The 20187-nt window shown below is 43.6% G+C and overlaps 1 protein-coding gene and 1 long non-coding RNA gene across 3 annotated transcripts in view; both read left to right on the top strand.

The window, feature by feature from the left end:
* LOC120387429 overlaps positions 1-20187 on the top strand; it is a 78939-nt gene that overhangs the window by 37305 nt on the left and 21447 nt on the right. The gene's annotated exons all lie outside the window — the stretch shown is intronic.
* On the top strand, positions 8086-8812 carry CCDC182 (coiled-coil domain containing 182). The gene has a single exon (XM_039508169.1). It carries the CDS (start codon positions 8192-8194, stop codon positions 8651-8653), a length of 462 nt encoding a protein of 153 aa, XP_039364103.1. The 5' UTR covers positions 8086-8191; the 3' UTR covers positions 8654-8812.

Below are 20187 nucleotides of genomic sequence, written 5' to 3'. Positions count from 1 at the left end.
ATGAGAACTACTGTATATTTATATGGTACCACTCATCCCAGAGGATCCCCAAGTGCTAAGCACACAGGATTTATATTCTCCGCTACTGAAATGTAGCCACCTGGGGGGTGAGAGAAGCAGCCAACTGGTGCTGAGCAGTCAGGGACATGGGAAATGCTGGCTGGGACATGAAAAGTGCCCTGGAATTTTTAATATCCACATGAAGCAGGTGTAACCCACTGGTGATTGTATGTTCTGGGTTCCCCTTTGTGCCGATGAACAGAGGATATCAGTGTTACAGCCCACAGGTCCAGATCTTTAGTTCAAGATCTAGTGGCTGATGGTTTTAGCTCTGGAGGTCCCGGTTCAATTTCTGGCATATCAGCCAAGATGGCCATCGTCACACAGGGAGGACCTAAGTTTTTAAGGTGACAATCTAAAGACCCACACATAGTAAACTGCAGAGAGCATGAATGTATTTGCTTCAGAAGGAGGAAGGATCGAGTCGATCGTGCTGAGATATGATGCAGGTCTAGGAAAGCTGGGTATTTCAAACCATTAAATCATCCCCTTCTGAACGTAAAGGTACAAACCATATACAAACCCCTTGGCTCTTCAGAGAAAAGCCACATAAAGGCCCAGAAATCTTCTCTTTTCCCCTAAGAATTTAAGGACTCTAATCTAAGAATCCTGTGCTGCTAACTCAGAAAAACCTCCGTTGATTTCAGATTTTTTTTTCTTGTGGCTTTTTGTGGCATTGCTGAATGAGAGGGAGGAACACCTCTTACAGATTACTGCCATCAGCAGCTGCATATGGTCACTTCATATTTATTTATGGCCCTCTAATACCATCCACAGATGCTCTTTGTGGTCACTGGAGCTGCACAGTCATAGTGGAAATGGAGAGAATCTCCTGATTTTACATGGCTGGCTAAGGTTTCATCTCAGATATGTTTAATTGCTGGACACACACTTCAGCCCACTGGGAGATTTAATTAGAAGTATGGGGAATTTATTTATAGAATGATGGAAACAGATGGTCTGTCTTTGAGCCAGACAGGTAGATTCAACGGTTGTGGGTCCAGTCCTGTTCAGGGTTGACTTAGGATAATAGTTAAAATCTTGTCCATGGTGATATTGACTAGGAGTGATGCTCATTTCTCACAAAGTCAACTGGCTCTCAACATCCTTTCGGTGTTCCTTGACCCCCACGAATGCTCCAGAATAAGGTATTTTCTTTCTGATCTCCATATAACCAGAGGGTTCTTTAATCTGCTACCTTGTAATAAAGCCTTTGTGGATGTCCCTGCTCTTTGGAAGCGCATTGAGCTTACCATATGGCTGGGGAATACGGAGGCTACATTTGTGATGTGATGCTAATTAATTGGTAACTTTATCTGCCCTGTCTGTATTTTTTCAAAAACAAGAAAATGCTTGTTAAAGTGCCATTGTAAACAGAAAAGCGTTTCTGTAAAAACAGCATTATGGAGTTCCCTGTTTATTCTCTCTCATGGTCTTCCACATCAAATTTACTCAGTTTGCAAATCAAAAGATGCAAAAAGGTTCCTAGCTTCCATTACTGCATTGTTGATGGACTAGGCAGCATAGATGCCAGTTCATTTTCCTCTATCTGCATTAGCTCTGCAACTCTAATGGGGTAAGTGCTTGTTTTGTTAGTAAATTAAGTGTTGTGACTTGAGGACATGCAGGGAGCAGATATGGGAAATAAGGAGGTGCCATTTTCACAGTCATTTTCCCAATTACAGCTGCAGCTTTAATTATAATACTCTGCACTTCTGTAGCACCTTCCATCTTAAGATCTTAAGGTGCTTTAAAAACTATGGAATACTGAATGAGAATGAGTCTTCATAGTAGGTAAGGAAGTGTTATTATCCCCATTTTATGGATGGGGAAGTTGGGGCACAAAGGAGGACTATGCCAAGGAATACAGCAAATCTGGGAATAGAGCCCAAACCTCATGACACCCCACCCTGTACTTTGGTCACAAGAACGTCTTTCCCCTCTCTTCTGTGTTAAGTAGACAGACAGCTTTGGAGTCTGGGGACTGAATCATCATTATTGACTATCAAAGTAATCTTACTCTTCTGTGCTGTGTAAGGATCTCCCTGTTATCAATAACCCTTTCTAATAACGGATCATGTGTATTAACGCTTCTACTTGGACAGAAATTCCCAGTGGTTCATTACTCATCACATGAGCAGGGCTGGTTCCAGGCACCAGCACAGGAAGCAGGTGCTTGGGGCGGCCAAGGGGAAGGGGTGGCGTGTCCGGCTCTTTGGCGGCAATTCGGTGGTCAGGGGCGGCTCTAGTGATTTCACCGCCCCAAGCACGGCGGCACGTCACGGGGGGCGCTCTGCTGGTTGCCGGTCCCGCGGCTCCGGTGGACCTCCCGCAGGCATGCCTGCAGATGCTCCACCGAAGCCGCGGGACCAGCGGACCCTCTGCAGGCACGTCTGCGGGAGGTCCACTGGAGCCGCCTGCCGCCCTCCCGGCGACCGGCAGAGCGACCCCCGCGGCATGCCACCCCAAGCACGCGCTTGGAGTGCTGGGGTCTGGAGCCACCCCTGTCGGTGGTGGGTCCCTTGGTCCCTCTTGGAGGGAAGGACCTGCTGCTAAAGTGCTGCCGAAGAAGAAAGTGGTGCTGTGGAGCTGCCGCTGACTGTGATCTCGGCTTTTTTCCCCGCCACTTGGGGCGGCAAAAACCCTGGAGCTGGCCCTAGACATGAGTATGCTTCATCTTATGTTTCCCAGGTAAGCTGAGTGGAAATGGCTGGAGCTGTAAAGTACCGATTTCGGGAAGCAGTAATCCAGTGGCCTGCAAGTTAAGTAACTTGGGAAGGATGTGCTTTTTTTTTAAGTCCACATAATTCATGTTGACATCCCAACAGGCAGACATTGTCTTCCACTGTGCTACAAAAAAGTTTAGCTTTATGTTACTCAGAATAATATTACGGCAGCTCCAGGCTAGTAAGGGCCCACAAAATTGTTCTGCTCAGACCTTTGTCTGCAGGTAGTTCAATGACTCCTTCCTGTACTACCTGGTGTAAAGCAGAGAAAATTAAATTTACAGAACACTCCTTGTCCCAGCCTCTGCCCTATTCCACTGGTGTAAATCCAGAGTAATTCTTTTGACTTTAGTGAAATTATGCTGGATTTACACTGGCTTAATTTAGAATAGAATGCGGCACACTGTTGGCAAATATTATATGGTCCCACAAAGACGTCCTATGTATTTTAATTAAAATGCTAGCAGGGGTGTGTTTGTGGTTGATGGATTACATTAATCTGAGTTTTAAAAGTTGTAATACTGTGGAATGTGGAGCCTGAATGACCCCTTACCATTTTCCCAAAGAATATTTAATCATTAGCCTCTAGAGGAGCGTCAGAGCTCTAGAACAAGGGAAAAGAGAGGGAAGGGGGCAGGCCAGAGGGAGAGTGTGAGTGTGTAGAGGGGGTGGGGGGAACACATGTTTGAGATCTGAAAGGAAACTAGGCCAGAAAAATGCAGCAGATTGTTTCTAAAAGGAGGATACAAGAGGCTTTGATATGGATATGTTCGCTGCCTTGCAAAGACACAGCACTGGAGAAGCTCTTTATCAGTGTCAAATTATGACAAATGACATTGGGGGAAAGTCACGGGGCTGCGGAACATTGTCGCAGCTGCAACACCTTGGAAATTATACAGGTATTTTTACTGTTCCGTGCCTTGGGGTTCCATTTCAGCCTTAATTAATCACAGAGAAAAGGGATTGTCTTCTTCTCTATTCTTTTTAAGTTATTTTTGTAGCACAGCACATAGCGGCTAGGAAGGGTGGGGGAATTACACGTGGACACATTTGGGGAAGATAATGCCCCATCCTTAACAAGCATAAAAATGCATTATTGCCTTGGTGACAAGAGTAATTACAAAATGTGTCATCTGCCCTCATGTCAAGAGGAGTGCAATGCAAAAGCAAAATGGGAGGGGGGCAGGGGACAGTAAGCAACAGCAATCAAACAAGGGCAATAAAAGCCGGGGACATTTCCTGCACTGTTTTGCTGGAGGGTATAAATGGTACAAACCAGTGTACTGATTAAAAAAAAAAAAAAATCAAGCCAGAGTTTCTTAACATTACCTCCAGTTTCTTTTTTAAGAGTTCCCTTGAAGCCTTGTCTATATAAATGTTGAATTGTATGGTTCTTTGACTCTTTACCAGAAACTGCTCTGAATTAAATTTTTTATATAATCTGTTTCATTTCCACCACTCTGCCGTATCTCACAGAGGAATATCTGTAGCTGTCAACTGGCACATTCTTCTGCTGCTAGACTGCTGTGCAGTGTCTTCTAATAAAGCTGCCCTCTGTTCCACTACAGGGCAGTAATCTGTAATGAAAATTTCATGTGAGTGGTTAGGAAATGGGGTTTGAATCTGGGTATTATGCATGAGTTTCATATTATTCTAGGCATATATACAGTATTTGGGGGGTTAAAAAATAAAAGGGATTGTTTCCCACCAACTGTATTTTTATTGGAACTCCATCATAGAAACGTAGGGCTGGAAGTACCTCTAATAGAGGCATGTGAAGTATGTGTAGCCAAGCCCTCAACCCATATGAAACTTTCCTAGTTTGATTCTCAACTCAAAATTCAGAAATATGCTTTTCAGAAAGGTTCAATGAACTCTCCAGCGACCTTAGTAGAGATGGTTGTGTCAAAATTACCGCCCCCTTTGGTACTTTTGCTTCCCATATACATTAGATCCTATAACTAACATTCCCCCTCTCCTCCACATATCACATATCAGATCATGTTATATATATGTGATCCTGTTCTGTGAATTCTTTTCACCCAACCAGTGTATCTTATAATGTTCAAAGTGCTTGGGTCTCCATGGATACTTGGGGAACTGAGGATGTTGGTAATCCTGAGTATGAATTTGATTCTCCTCTGACTTACATGATGTTAATAAGGGATAACTTTATTGAAGCCAATGTTTATCTTTCAACCAAGGTTCTCAAAGTACTTTAGAAAAGCCTGAAATCACCTGTTGGAGGTAGTTATTCCTATTTTACAGATGTATAAACTGAGGCACATTGGAATGAAATGACTTGTCCAATGTCACATGAGTCATTGGCAGAGATGGAAGTAGAACCAGACATCCTGACACCCCTTCATTTTCACTAACCTCTAGACTGACTTCCCTATGTCTCTCTCTTCTGTATAGAAATATCCATATCAGCATCCACGCCTGCTCCTCTAGGCAGGGAGTAATGAAGCAGGGGGTGATCTTGCAAGGAAGCCAAATATAAATGATGATACATTTTAACGTTCATTTTTGATTCCTTGAAAATCCCATGGGAGAGTGTGGAGTTGTGTTGGAGTGGATAATCTAGTATTTCCCCATTCACACAGAAGATGTGCTGGAGTTGTTGTGTATTGGTTTTGTAACAACAACACTTTGCATGCTTTATAGGCATTTTTATGGCATTTAGAAAAGCCATAATATCTGAACCCCTCCTAACGCTATTGAAATTATTCTTACACCCTGTGGAGTGGGAAGTAGTATCCCTATTTTAGGAGGGGAAACTGAGGCAGAGAGATTCAATTACTTGCCCAAGATCACACAGGAAATCTGTGGCGGAGATGCAAAGAGAACCTACATCTCCAGACTCACAATTATTAGCTTAATGACAAGACCATTCTTCTTCCATTCTCTTCCATTGTAGCCCTTCCATTCAAGGCACTCTAAGCACTTTACATTCATTCATGAATTCCACACAACATCCCTGTGAACAGGGTGTGTATTATAAATATGGTCTCCTTTTTATTAATGATTATTTATATCCCCCAAAGAGAATGAAGACTGTGCACTTTCTTCACTCACCAGCAGGTGCCTCTGTAGTCAGTGGGAATGAATAGACAGACCACGGGAATGTCATGGTTGTTGTTATTACTTTTTACATTTGTAAGGATTTGGGGGGCCGGCAGGAACTATTGAACCCCAAACATACCATGCAGAAGTACTGTCTGTACCAAATGGTATTTCTTTTCTTTGCCCTGAACACACATTGAATGCTTGTACAGTTCACATGCTTTCCAGGGTGTTTCTATGAACACTAAAGGATAGAAATTATTTTGTTTTGTTGTTGTTTTGGGGTTTGAAAGCAACCTGGTCCTTCATCAGACCATGGTAAACCCTGGAGCCCATGTATGATACTGCAGCTTTAATTACTTAGCCATGTGCTGTCATCATTCTCATGGAAACTGACAGTGTGTGGGGTTATAGCCTCTTAAAGTTCTTTGACCAAAGCAGTGAGTGCAGGCACAAATGAGGTTACTTGAACATTCTCGAGGTTTTATCTGGAAGAAAGGCATCTTGGGCCTTCCCCTTTCCTCCCCTAACTATATTTAGCTCTTCCTACTTAAGATTCTTTCAATACCCTCCTTTTCCCCCTCTTGATCAAAACAAGGACTTTGCCCAAGATATTTCGAGGACGAGTTAGAGTGTTGAAGGATCAATCAAAATGAAATTAAACAGACAGAGCTACAGCATACTCGCTCTTCCCAATGGAGAGAACAAAAGTCCACCTTTGATCTATGGAGAAAAAAAGTGCTCTCTTGGCACTGATGTCACCAGAGAACTATATTTAGGATCTTAATAAACCAAATCCAAAAACCCACATGGTTTACAAATAGTTACAGCTGGCTCAGTGCCAAATGAACCTGCACAAATCCTGTCGTATGAAACTAATCATTAAAAATAATATTAGTTACTCTTTGTGGAGGACTTTGAAGATGCAGAGTGCTATATATGGGCCTAATCCTAATCTTTTCAGAGACTTCAGTGGGCTTTCGATCAGGCCCTGTAAGAGCTCTGTGTCGTTAATACCATTATTGTATTTCAAGGTGCTGATGTAATCAGAATTTTCTTCTAGGTCCCGGTCCATACAAGAGGAGCTTTGCTCCCATATGGAGTCTTGTTGACAACAATAGGAGGTCAAGGAGGAATAAGGTTGACCCTTAGGGTGGCTCAGGATGAGTCCTAATGTGGGGGGAAGGACAGATTACCTGACAACTGCCTGACGTGTTTGGTATTGGCCACTGTTAGAGATAGGATAATGAGTAGACAGGTCTCAGGTCTAATCCAGTCTGTTGTTCCCATGGCCTGTGCAGATCCCTTTGCAGAACTGGGGTCTTCATTTAGTTGCTGTTGGCACTGGGTTTTAAAGACGCGAATGGCTAGGCATTGTTGTTATGTTCTCTTCCATGATGCGTATGTTCTCAGAGGGTTATACAGGTGAAAGCCCTATTTTATGAACTCTGATTTGAGGAAATGCCATTTCATTCCCAAATGTCTGTGTGTCCCCTTCACCTGAGATTAGGTTACTGTACCGTCTCTTGAGATTACCAAAGCTTGGTGTCACCCAAGTCTTATGCAAAATCGAAGCTCTAATGTATTTCAGAATCATGTGGTAACAAGAGGGCTAAATTTAATGGGATCGCTATGGGATTAGACTTTTCAAGCAGAAGCAAAATTCAGCATTATTATTATTCCTGCCACCAATGAGACAGAGGAATAGCTTAGTGTGATACACTGGGGTATAACTAGGCCTAATGGGATGAAACTAAGAAAAGAACATTTAGACCCAGTATCAGGAAATTTTTGGCAGTGAGATGTATTAGGCTGTGAAACAGTCCTTAGGGAAGCAGTGGAAATTCTGTTGCTTGGGTGTTTTAAAACTAAACTGGACAAAATACTAGAAAAGGTTCTATAGAGAACAATCCTGCACTAGTGGGGAGGTAGCCTGCAGGATCTAATAGGTGTGTTCTGCCTATAACTTCTGTGATTCTCTGATAATGTATATCTAGCATCATAGGGGAATATGGTGCTTTAAAGAAACAAGGCAGGATTCTGATTTGAGCACAGTCAAGAATAACTCCACTAATTTAGATTTAAACCAATGTACGTGTCTGACACCAGACTCTGGCTCCCAGTTTAACAGTGTTTCGCTCAACAGGCCTGCAGTATGTAAATGAGCTAATGCCACCAGTGTTACAATTGGCTGAGTTACTCCTGAGGTCACAATCCCATGCCTTGGTCCACCTGTCCTTCACCATTGCCCTGAGAGGAGGACTTCTGGGAATGTGATGGAGGACATGTCCGCTTGAGGGACTCACTCCTGGTACCTGCTTTTCACCCTGCTACTTCAGATGGCAAACCAGATCCAATCATTCTTTGAGACAAGCACAATGGCACTGTGTAAAGAAGAGACTATTCCGATGACCCTGGACATGCTGACGAGTAAAAAAGTGGAGACAAATAATCCTCAAGCCAGATGCCTCCTCTCGACGCTGGCATCGGCCATGTGCAGCCAACATGCATCAGACGTGGAAAAACTGCAGCAAGAACTGAAAAACATGCAGAGGGACATGAAGGATTTCAAGCAAGAGGTGACAAGGGTGATCTGTAAAATAGAGGGCACCCTGAGCTACATGATGGAGGTGGTAACAAGACTTGAAACCAGAAGCAACCATGTGGAGCAGCGGCTGAGGGAAGAAGAAGACAGAGGCATAGTACGGAACAAAGTACTCACATTCTTACTGCCGAGGGAGAAAGAACTGCGGGCGAAATGTGCTGATCTAGAGAGGAGGCTTTGGAGGAAAAATGTCTAGGTATATAAATCCTCAACGACAACGGGGAAAAATAATAGTGTCGTACCTGAGAACTGCTCTGGACTCACAAGCAAGACTGATCTTTGAATACCTGAGCAGTTATGCCAAAACCCTCGCTATTTGGAAACCAAGCTATAAAAAGAGGGTCTTTATACCATTCATGATTTTACATACCACTTCTTCGTTTGCCGTCTAAACTAAATTGTCCTGATCTTTTCACTCTCTCCTCAGACAGAAGACTGTCCATTCCTTTATTTTGTTGCCCTTCCTTGCTCCCTTTCCCATTTCTGCTGCTAATGAGAGTTGGGGGCATTTGGAACCTGAAAGGATCAGGCCTTATACATTTAGTGTTCTGCTGACATCACAAAACAGGAGTGATCTGTGTCCTCAGAGCCACCCCTTTGGAGGTGATGTGTGTTTAGAGCCATGTGGGGCCTAATCTAAAACCTACTGACCTCAACACACATACTCCCAGTGACTTCACTGAGCTCTGGAGCGTGCCTGTTACTCCCAGTTACCTGTGCCTCGTCTCTGTAATGCAGCAACTGATTCTGCATTATTGAGTTCAGTGACACACACATGTAGAGGAGGAGAGAATTTAACCCTATAGAACAAGGGGGGCTTTGGTGCTAGTACAGGAAGTTACCTCTGTTCCCCAGCTCTGATTTCCCTTCCATCCTCCTATACCTTAGTCCTTCTTGTTGTCTCAGACACCATTGTCTGGCCCCAGTCTCTTCCTCTGAGTCTCCCATAATAGCATAGAAAACATACAAAAATAACTCCAGTGTTGCTCATTTTCCCCCACAATTCCAGAATAAATAGAAAAAGAAATTTTAAAAAGGCAGCAGCAGCAGCAATGGAACAGATCACAGATAGTGATTTTTGTTTGGTAACACTATTTCTTTCTAAAGTTTTTTTTTCCCCCTTTGACTCTGCGCAGGCTCCATTCTTTTCCAAGCTCTCCCCCCGGTCAGTGTGAATGGTGCTGCTGCTGATCTTATGGATATTGATCCCATCTCACAAAAATGTATTGCAGCAAAGGGAATTCACCCTGGTGACCTTCAGCTCGCTCTCTGCTAGGAATCAGTGACGCACAAACGAATGGCAGAGGCCATATGGACTGTGGGGGAAAGGGAAAATATTTGCTGGTCTCATTTTATGGGATAAACCTTTTGGACAAATCTAGTTAGATCTAAGTATCCTATAAAATAAAAAAACGTATTTCCAGAATTTATCATCATGTCTCCAGTACCCTTTCATGTAAAGAAAGGCTCTGAGTTCATATTTTCTTCTTATTGATGGAGGGAGTCTTGTAGTTGAAGAACAGATTTGGGAGTCTGAGGATCTGGATTCTGGTTCTGGTACTGCATGACCTTGGATAAGTTACTTAGCTGCTCTGTGCCTCAGTTTGCCCATATGTAAAACACATCCCTTCATAGGGGTGTTGTGAGACTCAGTTAAGCCTCACAATCCCCAAATGGAAGGCTCTATAGCCAGGAAATTTTATGGTACTGTAAAATAAAATGTCTGGTACGCCTATAGCCATATGTATGTTAGCTGCAACATCTAGGTCTGGATCCAAACACTTCCAAAGTTTGTGGGGGAGTTAATCAAGAGTTTTGACTTAGGCCCAATTTTCCTGTAGTTTTAATAGTTACAGGTGAATCAGACTTGAAGCTGTCTGAACTGTCTGCCTCAAACTTTGTGGGTTTAGATAAAATGGAAACCTTCCTTTCCAGATCACAGCCGACTCTGGAGATTGATTAACAAACCCCAAACGACCCTGTTTTTGCCCTCTCTCTTCATCAGATCCTTTTCCTTACTCATATAAAACAACCTATATTAATTATGTCTCCTTTCATCGTGGAGAATTTCAAACAACATTGCAAACTGTTGCTCCAATCCTATAAGTGAATTCATGTGGACAGATCCCTGTACCTGTACAGAGTCCCACTGAAGTTAGTGGGGACCTCTGCACACATCCCAGGGCAAGATCAGGTCATAAATACATACAGTAACAGTAAAATGCAGCCACATCTGGTGTAGTGTGGTAGTCAGTGCACTGCACAACAGTGTGTGGAGGGGAAAATTTAGCCAAAACCACCCGCTGAAACCCTTCCTGGAACAGAAATTGCCACAGGATCATTAATCTCTCTGCAAGGGCTTTGGGTTTTAGGTCTTAGGAAAAAGTCCCTCACATCTCACGTTGTAAAATACATGGACCTGAGGTTATGTACCTTAGAAGGATGAAGGGCTGAGTCAGAGTGCGTGGATTCAAGCCGATGTTTCCAGGATGTCTAGGCATTTCCAACCTGCACATACACATTTTCTATTTAGATTTATGTTGTACCAACGTGGGCTGGCTCACAGGATAACAGCAGGAAAATATTGCCCTGAACTGGGGGAAAAAATGTTGTGCTATCTTGTAAAGTCCCTGAAACCAAAGACTGATAATGAGATGCACAATGGAGGGAGCTGTTTGCTGGCCCCAGCCTTAACCCTGCAATATGGGGCATGCAGGCAGACCCCTATGCTGAAGTCAGTGGGGTCTCTGAGGGCATATGTCTCCACCCTCATTCATTACACTGCAGGATCAGGCCCAATGTTTGTCACTCCTTTTGCCCTCTGGCCTGGTAGGCTTCTGCTTTATTTTCCTGGATTTGGTAAGGAATGAAGTGTATAATGAGGCAGTATAATAAGTACATATTAATTTTCTCCATTTGCCTGTAGTGACCCCTGTCTGTTCCAGCTCCTGTACAGTGTTTTCATCATCATCATTATTACTTTAGAAAAACCAATTAAATTTCACAAGATGGAAAAACAATGGACATTTTTCTAATTCACCTTCAGCCTTCTCATTTCTGTTGCTCCAAATGCACCAGGGATCAGTATTCTGATCAGGAGGGGTTTCATGGGGAGTTAAGATGTCTTCAAATTGACTGTGGGGGCTGCCGTGTAAAATTCGGGGTGGGGTGTGTGTGACCAAAAATAAACTGGACAGTGCAGCCAAACAGGGATTCCTTTAACTGGGGCTGCTCTAATGGCCGGGGCAATGCACTACACATGTGCACATTAAGGCAGGTTAGCTGCAGCTGTGTGTGTAGCTGGCTTGAGGCAGGCAGGGAACCAGCTTCTAGCTACTTCTCTGCCCTTAACTCAAGTGGGAGGGTGTAAGGCCGCCGTATGGCCTACTTTGGGGATCACTGAACTCAGCACTGCAGAGAGGAGCTGGCCTGGAGGCCCTGGCTTCCCTAGAGTTTGGAGAATCATGCTGGGTAAGTAAGGGACTGCACGGAGGGGATGGAGGAAACAAAATGTGGGCAGGGGTTTGGGGTCTAAGAAAATGGCACCTGGGGAGGGAGGGGTGAGTCAGTGGAACCCAAGGGGAGGAGGAGTTGTTATTTGGGCAGAGCCCAGAGTATGTGGAGATTTGCTGGGGCTGCGCAGAGTGTGGATATTGGGAGGCAGAGTAGGGGCTAGGAGCACTACTCTGAGCTAGTGTATTGACTGGCCTGGAAGCCCTCTTTCTCCCACCCCTGCCCTATGTGGATTGAGAAGGGAAATATATAAGGGGCTGCTTTAGACTCGTCCCCCTTCCTTATCACCATAAGGCAGTCGAGAGGAAAGGAAGGGAGAGATGCTGGAGGGATGGAAATGGGAGGGGTGGAGAGAGATGATCTGGAGAGGCAGGATGCAGGGAGAAAGGGAGCTGGGAAGGGGAGGAGAGTTTTTATTTACTCCAGTGTTTGGCGCCATAGGCTGTAATGCAGTGGGGTTTCCCTCCACTCTTACTGTTGCAGTGAGAGCAGTCAGTGGGGTTCTCTTGTGATTGCTTAAGAGAACGGTTTAAAAAACTTTTCAAGTGACCGTGTATTTAAAATAACATCCCCTCCTGTATTCTCAATAGTGAAAGAGTTTGACTTGAGATGGGAGGGATGGCCCTTCCTGCATAGCAGAAACTATCCCCAGCTATCAAGTACTTCTGAAGAGCCACAGTTGTTGTCTTTGAAAGGCATCAGATTGTACCAGACCGGCTGGATTTTCAAAGAAGGCTACCGGGGCAGGATGCCCTCCTGTTTGATTTCCATGAAAGTTTGTTTTTTCTGTGGTTCTCCATCTCTCCCCAGAATAATTCAAACACTATTTTCACCAGCTGATGGTTTAAGATGTTGCATATGCATTTGGATCCAGGCTAAATTCAGGCTGAGGCTTGGAATTAGGATTTGAGAGTGAGCAGGGCAAGGGTTTGCTGGTGCCAAAATCTGAGCCCTAAAAGTGCATCTGAACCCTCTCTGGAAAATAGCTTATCTGTGCTTGAAAATAAACCTGTAGAGGTGGATTTGGAAGCAGGGGCTTTAATTTGATACTTGCTACAGTTCTCTCTCACCCCCGTCTCTCCAAATTGGGGAGGCAGGGTTATTTCTGATTGTAACATTGGTGGTGCAGGGTCTAGATATTGTGTCCCCAAGAGAAACAAGGCACTCTCAGGCCTCTTCAGATTACGAGGTTCAGATGCTCCCTTATTCACATGTCAAGCCCTCTGGAACTCTGATGTCAACTGATACAGGAACTCGGCCTGTCTGAATGATGTTTGAATTGTGGCTATGCACTCTATTGCCTGAGAGATCCTGGGACAGTGACCACTCAGCTCTTCCTTTGTTTAGTGACCAGTCCACCCACCAAAATCACAGAACCCTTCCTTGCCTCCACTTTACCTGGTGGGAAAGGAGTTTAGCCAACGCAGGCTTATTTGTCACCAGCAAGATCATTTTCCGTTCTGATTGTATGTAGACGAGCTTCCAGGCTTACTTATTCCTATTTGAATTTAACACATCTTTGCTAAACGTACTGTATTAGACCTCTCCAGGGTGGATCAATATTTAATGTGGAATTTACAAAGATTGACTTGCGGATGCATTTAAAATTGGAGTAATAGCCGCAGGTGGCAATTTCTGAGATGCAGCAGCAGAGTTTGATTATTTAGTGAGGTGGCATTTTGCAAATTTAAAATAATATTTAGGAATGTGGGGCTGGCTGCAGTGATCTTGCTTCTTAAACTGTTAACTCTTTGATTGTTTTGTTTATATTCAGTATTAAACAATGACACACGATTAATTATTTATCTGCCGTGTGTGATTGGTCCAGATCCTCTCCTGGCCATTGTATGCTGTCTGTCATGGGCATTGCTCACCTTAGGTTAAGAGGTGGTGTGGGCAGCCCTGAAATGAAAACCAACTCTATGTACCTAGCTTTTCTGTAGCGCTTTTTATCTGATCTCAAAGCACTTTGCAGATAGGTAACAAGTATCATTAGCAGCATTTTACAGAGGGGGAAAGAGGCACAGAAAGGTGAAGTGATTTGCCTAAGGTCACCCAGCAGGTCAGTGGCAGAGTGAGGACTAGAATAAAGATATCTCAAATCCCAGGCCTAGCTCCCACTCCTGTGCGTAAGCTCTGTGTCTAACTATGGCAGCTGGCCAATGCTACATGCATATGGTTTCCCATTGTCCCCTCCTGGGAATTTGCTAGAGTCTAATCCAAAAGATTTGTTTAAATGTCAAAGGCTTGGCTTTATAAATGCTACAGATGATAAGCTTGTATCATATACAATATGATCTTCACTGAATTGCACTGACTGGAGAGAGAATTTTCTGGAGTCCAACGAACTCCATCCCCAAATCTACCCTAGCGGTGAAACACAAGTGAAAAGCATTAAATCATTTGAACTAATTTTCATTGGCTGATCAAAAGCTCTGTGGATGGGATGTTATTTTTTTGCCCCTTCTTGAGGGTTTCCTTTTGAAAACCGTAGCTCGTTCCAGTAAGTAATATCTGTATGGTGCTTTGAATATATACCTTGTTAAGTATTCCTGATAGTAGTAGTAAAAGCAGGAGTTGCCCCATAGAGAATGGGTTTGTGATGTTTCAGAAACAGATTTGAGATTTTGCTCTGTGGAGAATCTATATGCAAGAGAAAACTAATATGTATGTATGTGCTTAGTATGGATATTACTGAGGTATATGCATATGGGGCACTATCTATATCGTAATACCCTATATATATCAGGCTAATACATTTGCAGCCAGCACATATTTGTATTGTGTTACCTGGCATTCTCTGTGTCACTTTGTTATTAGAATCTTTGAGAACTGGACCTGTCTTCTCTTCCCCTCACCCCCATAAGTTCTTGCTATGATCTATTAATCTTTACTAAAGCAATGAGACTTGGATAGGATATTATGCATACACATAATGCGCGCACACATGCTAATCAAATTGCTGTTTTATCTAGGCTTGGTAGGGCTGTGTGAGCTACAGTAATAAGAGCTGACAGATTTGAAATAGCTGATCCTAAATTGATTCAGATTGTGAATGCAGCAATCACTAGAGCGACTAGGCCATGGGATTGAATACAGTGACTTTCCAGTTTATGGTCTGGAGCCTTTTATCTAAAGATGTAAAGGACAGCTCCAACTAAATCCAAAGAGTGACTTTTCTGTCCAGAGTACTGCAGGCAGTGAGTTCTCCCCATGTCACACCCCTGCATACTTCTAAATCTGAATTGATTTTACTGATACAGCAGAAAAAGAAACACCACAGCATAGGATTGTTAGAAACCACAAGTGGTGGTACCTTCTACTTGTGTACATATGGTATCTACAGTTCTCATGAGTATGTGAGATCAAGACATGAATCGGTGGCCTGAGAATTCTCATGCTGGGAGATAGGAATACTTGTGGATCTGCCCAGTTCTCCGGGTGACCTGGGAAAATCACTGAGTTTATTTTTGTTTTCCCATCTGTAAAATGAATGTGGCAATAACACCCTCCTCACAGGGGATGTCAGGAAACGGGGTGCGGTTCAGAGCATTACTGTTTGTACAGTTATTTGAAGACAAGTCAGTTTCATGGCCCAAAGTTAGGTAAAATGATTGACCTGCATGTCAAGTTATGATTCCATCCAGTAGTGGGTGACAGTGAATATACCCACTCTCTGGCACGTGTGCTCGAACTCTCTTGACACCACCATCACTAGAGCCAATTTTTGCCAGCTCTTGGTGTGAGTATGGGGATATTTGGTGCTTTTTTCAAGCCCATGGAGTCACATGACACACATCAGTTTTCATTTTTAAAAAAAAAGTAAGTTTCTAGCTCTCGTGGTTACAGAGAAAAGTATGAAAATGTAACAGAGTGCACTCTTAATGCTCAAAAAGCAGAAGGCAAATAAAAAGAACTCAGACTTATTATTTTTAAGTTAATTTCATGACTTTGGGAGCCTGACTCATGATTTTTTTCCCCCAATGCTTGGGGCTGGCAACACAGTACACATCATTAAATTCACTCACTTCTTGTAAATAGAATGCCTTCTAGTCTATTATCAGCCCCACTGCTGGCCTGCAAATACATTTAAATAAATGATCCATTAAATACATTCCTTATGGGGGAAAAGATCGCTGTAAATACTTGTACTATGCGGGGAAAATGATCTTTTTTCTTATCTAATTGTTCTACTAAGATGTTGCTCATTTTTTGTGTAGCTATAAAAATTAAAGGCAGTTTGTTTCATATATGGAGATGGAGCACAACATATGGTAGTGACAGAGGTGTTCATAAATATGAATGATTTCGTATTTTAAAAAAGGATGAAACATGTTGCTAACAAACAAATTGTCTGTTATTCAGAACACCAATTATTCCCACTGGAAAACAAAGCATGCACATCCCCCAACAGGTGTACTCTCACTGAGACCCCGCTTCATGAATATGGAATGACAATTAGATGTTTTATTTAACGCTTTGATCGCCTAAGGAAAAAAGCCCATTTATTTTCCTAAATAGTCTGGTTTCTCCCAGCGTTTCAGGTGACTTGTTACTATTCTCTGTGAGTTGAAAGAAACTGAAATAGCCAAGTGCTACCTTGGTAAAACACAACTCGGTCTAAATCGAGACAGGAAAGGATGCTGTTGTGGTTAGGGCCTGGCCTGGGACTCAGGACATCTTGGTTCAGTTTCTGGCTGTGCCATGGAGCAAATCAGTTGATCTATATGTGCTCTGTTTTGGGGATACTAATACTTTTGTTCTCTGACCCTGGTCTATCTTTCCTATTTATATAGGAAGCTCTTTGGGACCTGGACTGTGTCTGTACAGTACCGAGCACAATGGGGCACTGATCTGTGGGTCTTTTAGATGTAATGTAAATTATAAAGAGCAAATTAGTATAACTGGTTTCCTCCTGCATACACCTTGATTTCTAGAGCACTTTAATCTTTGACCTATCTATGCCTCTACATGCGACTGTAGTGTAAATGTTCCATAATAAAACACCCAAGAAACCAGGTTAGACCATAGTTATGCCATGTAACCAACAGAGAGAGTGGCGCATGGGAAAGTGTGTTTAAATAAAGAAACTGATATTCACTGCAGCCAGGAAGTTACAAATTGTGCTCTTTATTAATAATACTTATATTTTATATCTAGAGCAGCCTCCAGGCTCTCCAAGCACTTTGCAGACACCAATTAATCAAGCCGAACACACCCCAGAGGCATTATCTCCATTTCGCTGGTAGGGAAGCTGAGGCATGAAGAGATAAAGCCCCTTGTGCAAGGGTGTGATTTATTGGCGGAGCTGGGAATAGAATCCAGGAGTCCTGATCCCGGTCCCTGGCTCAGGCTAGTAGAAGTCAACTCTTGCTCTTTAAGGAGTGACCTGGATGGATACTGAAGGGATGGAGGATCTGTTCTGTCACTAAAAAGATGGTAGCTACAATGCAGGGCAGTTAAAGGCTGGGAGTAGGGGAATTCTCCCCTCCCGAGATGATACTGAGTGAGGACAGCAGAGGGAGGAAACAATGCTCATCAATTTGGGGCCATATAGTAAGGGGTGACTGTGATCAGCTGTAACTTACAGGCTGACTCTGGGTTCCCCTGGAGCCAGCAGCTACTGGCTTCTGATGGAATCAGTGCTCTGATTTGGTATGGCAAATCCTTTGTATCTTTGGGTACGTGTACACTGCCGCTGGTAGTGTGCCTCCCAGCCTGGCTAGACAGAAATGCACTAGCTCTACTATATTAAAATAGAAATTGACCCAGGTGGTTGGACGAGCTTGCACTCAGGCAGCTAGCCTGTGCTGCCGCCCAGGTGGCAGTGTCCACGCTGCTATTTTTCAAGCGCTAGCTGGAGTAGAGCAGGTGTCTGTCTACCCAGACGGGTAGGAATGCTCCCCACTGTAATGTAGATCTACCTTTTGGTTCATATAAAACACAACAAATGTGAAAAAAATATACCTCAAAATTGAAGTATAAATGTGACAAGTGTTATGATTAAGGTTGGTCTTCAGCTCCGGCCACCTGTCCTATTATATTACTGCGTAAATCAGCCGCTTTCCTATACTACATGTCTTGTATGAACCTGGAAAACGTTGGGCACGAGGCATGGGTGATCTCTTTTAAGTAAGATGAGTTATACACTGATAAAGATCATTTCAGTAGCAGGGCTTGGATAGTTAGATGAATGCACACATGGAGCTGCCCTCAATACTAGCAGAGGAAGTGAACACGACAGATCATTTTACATGCTGCTCATACATCATATGCGGATAGATAATATGAATCTGGATAAACAAGCCATTTTAAAGGCCCTTTGTAGTAGTAATTTGCATTTCTGTAGCACTTTTCATCTGAGATACTAGAGGTGATTTACAGCATTGGATAATTAAAACTCCCAGGACGCTGTGAAATAGTGTGTGTTTTTTATACACATCTAAGACATGGGCAAATTGAGGCAAATATTACAATCTTTTTTTTACCCATGCTCACAGAGCCAGTTGATATTTAGATAAATTAGGTTACCCCTAGATTGGGGCCAACATTTGCAAAAATAGGAACTTGGAGTTGAGTTCCAAAGTCTGTATTTAGACACATAAATAAGTGGGTCCTCCCCCATCCCCCAGAAGCGCCAAGTATTCAGCCTCTCTCATCGACTTCAAGGTGGTCTTGTAACTTGTTTACTTCAAAATGATTCCAGCGACCTGGATCGGGTCTAAGCCATGGCTCCATCTGGTTTTAAAACTGGTTGGAATTTTTGTAGCAGCTTTCCTAGTGTCGAGCGGGCCTGGGGCAGAATTGTGCGTGAGCCAGGAGTTGGAAATGTGGATGAGTGGAGGGGCCTGTTGAGGTAGAACATGGGATGGGCTGAGTTCCTTCCAGGCTTCCACCCTGGTTTGCGATGGGACTTGCATATGCATCAAACTCTGAACCCAGGCCTAACTTTGGGGGCTGTGTCTGTCAGGGACAGGTTGAAATAAGACCCTTTCCATGCACTATCCCATTCCCCATCTTCCCCAGCAATTAAGCCAAGCATGAACCACGAGCCCTTCAGAGTCTTAATGAAGCTTCACAAAAGTCATTTTGTTAAATTTTCCTCAGAGCTTGCAGGACCAGAAGCAAAAGTGCCCAGGTAGCACTCCTTTCTGTTCACAGCAGCACTGTTAGATCAGCCAGGTCAGCCCAACCATCCGGTTTTGAGAGGTCCCAATCCATTCAATGCCTGGTATCTGTAGATCTGGGCTTTGGCTGCATATTGCACTTCTCCTTAGGTCCCAGAGCCTTGGATCAGGACCCTGTGTTCAAAGGGCACCCGGAATCAACAGGGTGTCATTGAGTGGCCAGCAGTGTAATGCATGGCTGATTGCTGCCACCAGGGGAATCAGGGAGGGGGAGAAGCAATCTGGATCTATGCTGCCACTTTCAACCTCTTGGGTCAAATTATAATGTGGCCTGAGAGAAAGGTGAGTTGGTGCAGCTGCTGCAAGTCCGATGATTCCAGCATGCACCATGCATGCCATCTGCAGGGAGTGACCCGACCTTAAGATGGATCTGGATATTTTTATTTGCTATAGCCAACCAGCAGGCCTGATCCTGTGGGTTGCTGATCATCCCACGAGTTCCCTTCGACTGTGTGTCCCAGGCATTGAGCACTCTGGGAGATCTGGGCCTTTATTTGTACCTTGCATTCCCTCTGCTTGAACAGATGATGCTTTATGTATTTGAGCAGTAAGTATGACTGATTCATTCTCTCGCCTCCCCAGCCGACTTTCCCTTGGGACGCTTTTGGAAACAAGATGTGGCATCTCAATGAGTCTATTGTACAGCTTAAATGTTAAACAAAGAAATATATTCCATGTGCTTTGTATATAAACAGAACTCAGATTACATTTCAATCACCCTATAAGATGAAGTGCCTCTCCCGTCTTGTCTCTCTTTAAAATAAGATTTCCCGCGATTCCCCTTGTACGATACAGCAATAACCACTTTGTGTGGCAATAATACAGCGCAACGATGAAAGGAGGGAATATACAATTCATATGCAGGGCTCCTCTTGCTTCGCCACCACCCCCAACTTCCCTAGTTTGCGCTTCCCATTAATACTTTCCCTCTCTAGATCTGAAAACCCTGCATAAATGGAGATGACTTTTGACAGATGGGCAAACTGAAGCCCAGAGGCGTAAAGCTTGCTCCAGCTCCCATTGAAGTCAG

This window comes from Mauremys reevesii, linkage group 20 (genome assembly GCF_016161935.1).
Source record: "Mauremys reevesii isolate NIE-2019 linkage group 20, ASM1616193v1, whole genome shotgun sequence".
Lineage (NCBI taxonomy): Eukaryota > Metazoa > Chordata > Testudines > Geoemydidae > Mauremys > Mauremys reevesii.
This window is presented reverse-complemented; position numbering and strand designations above follow the sequence as displayed.

Coding starts and splice junctions, on each gene's coding strand:
- CCDC182 (XM_039508169.1), top strand. CDS start 8,192: ATGGCAAACCAGATCCAATCATTCTTTGAGACAAGCACAATGGCACTG.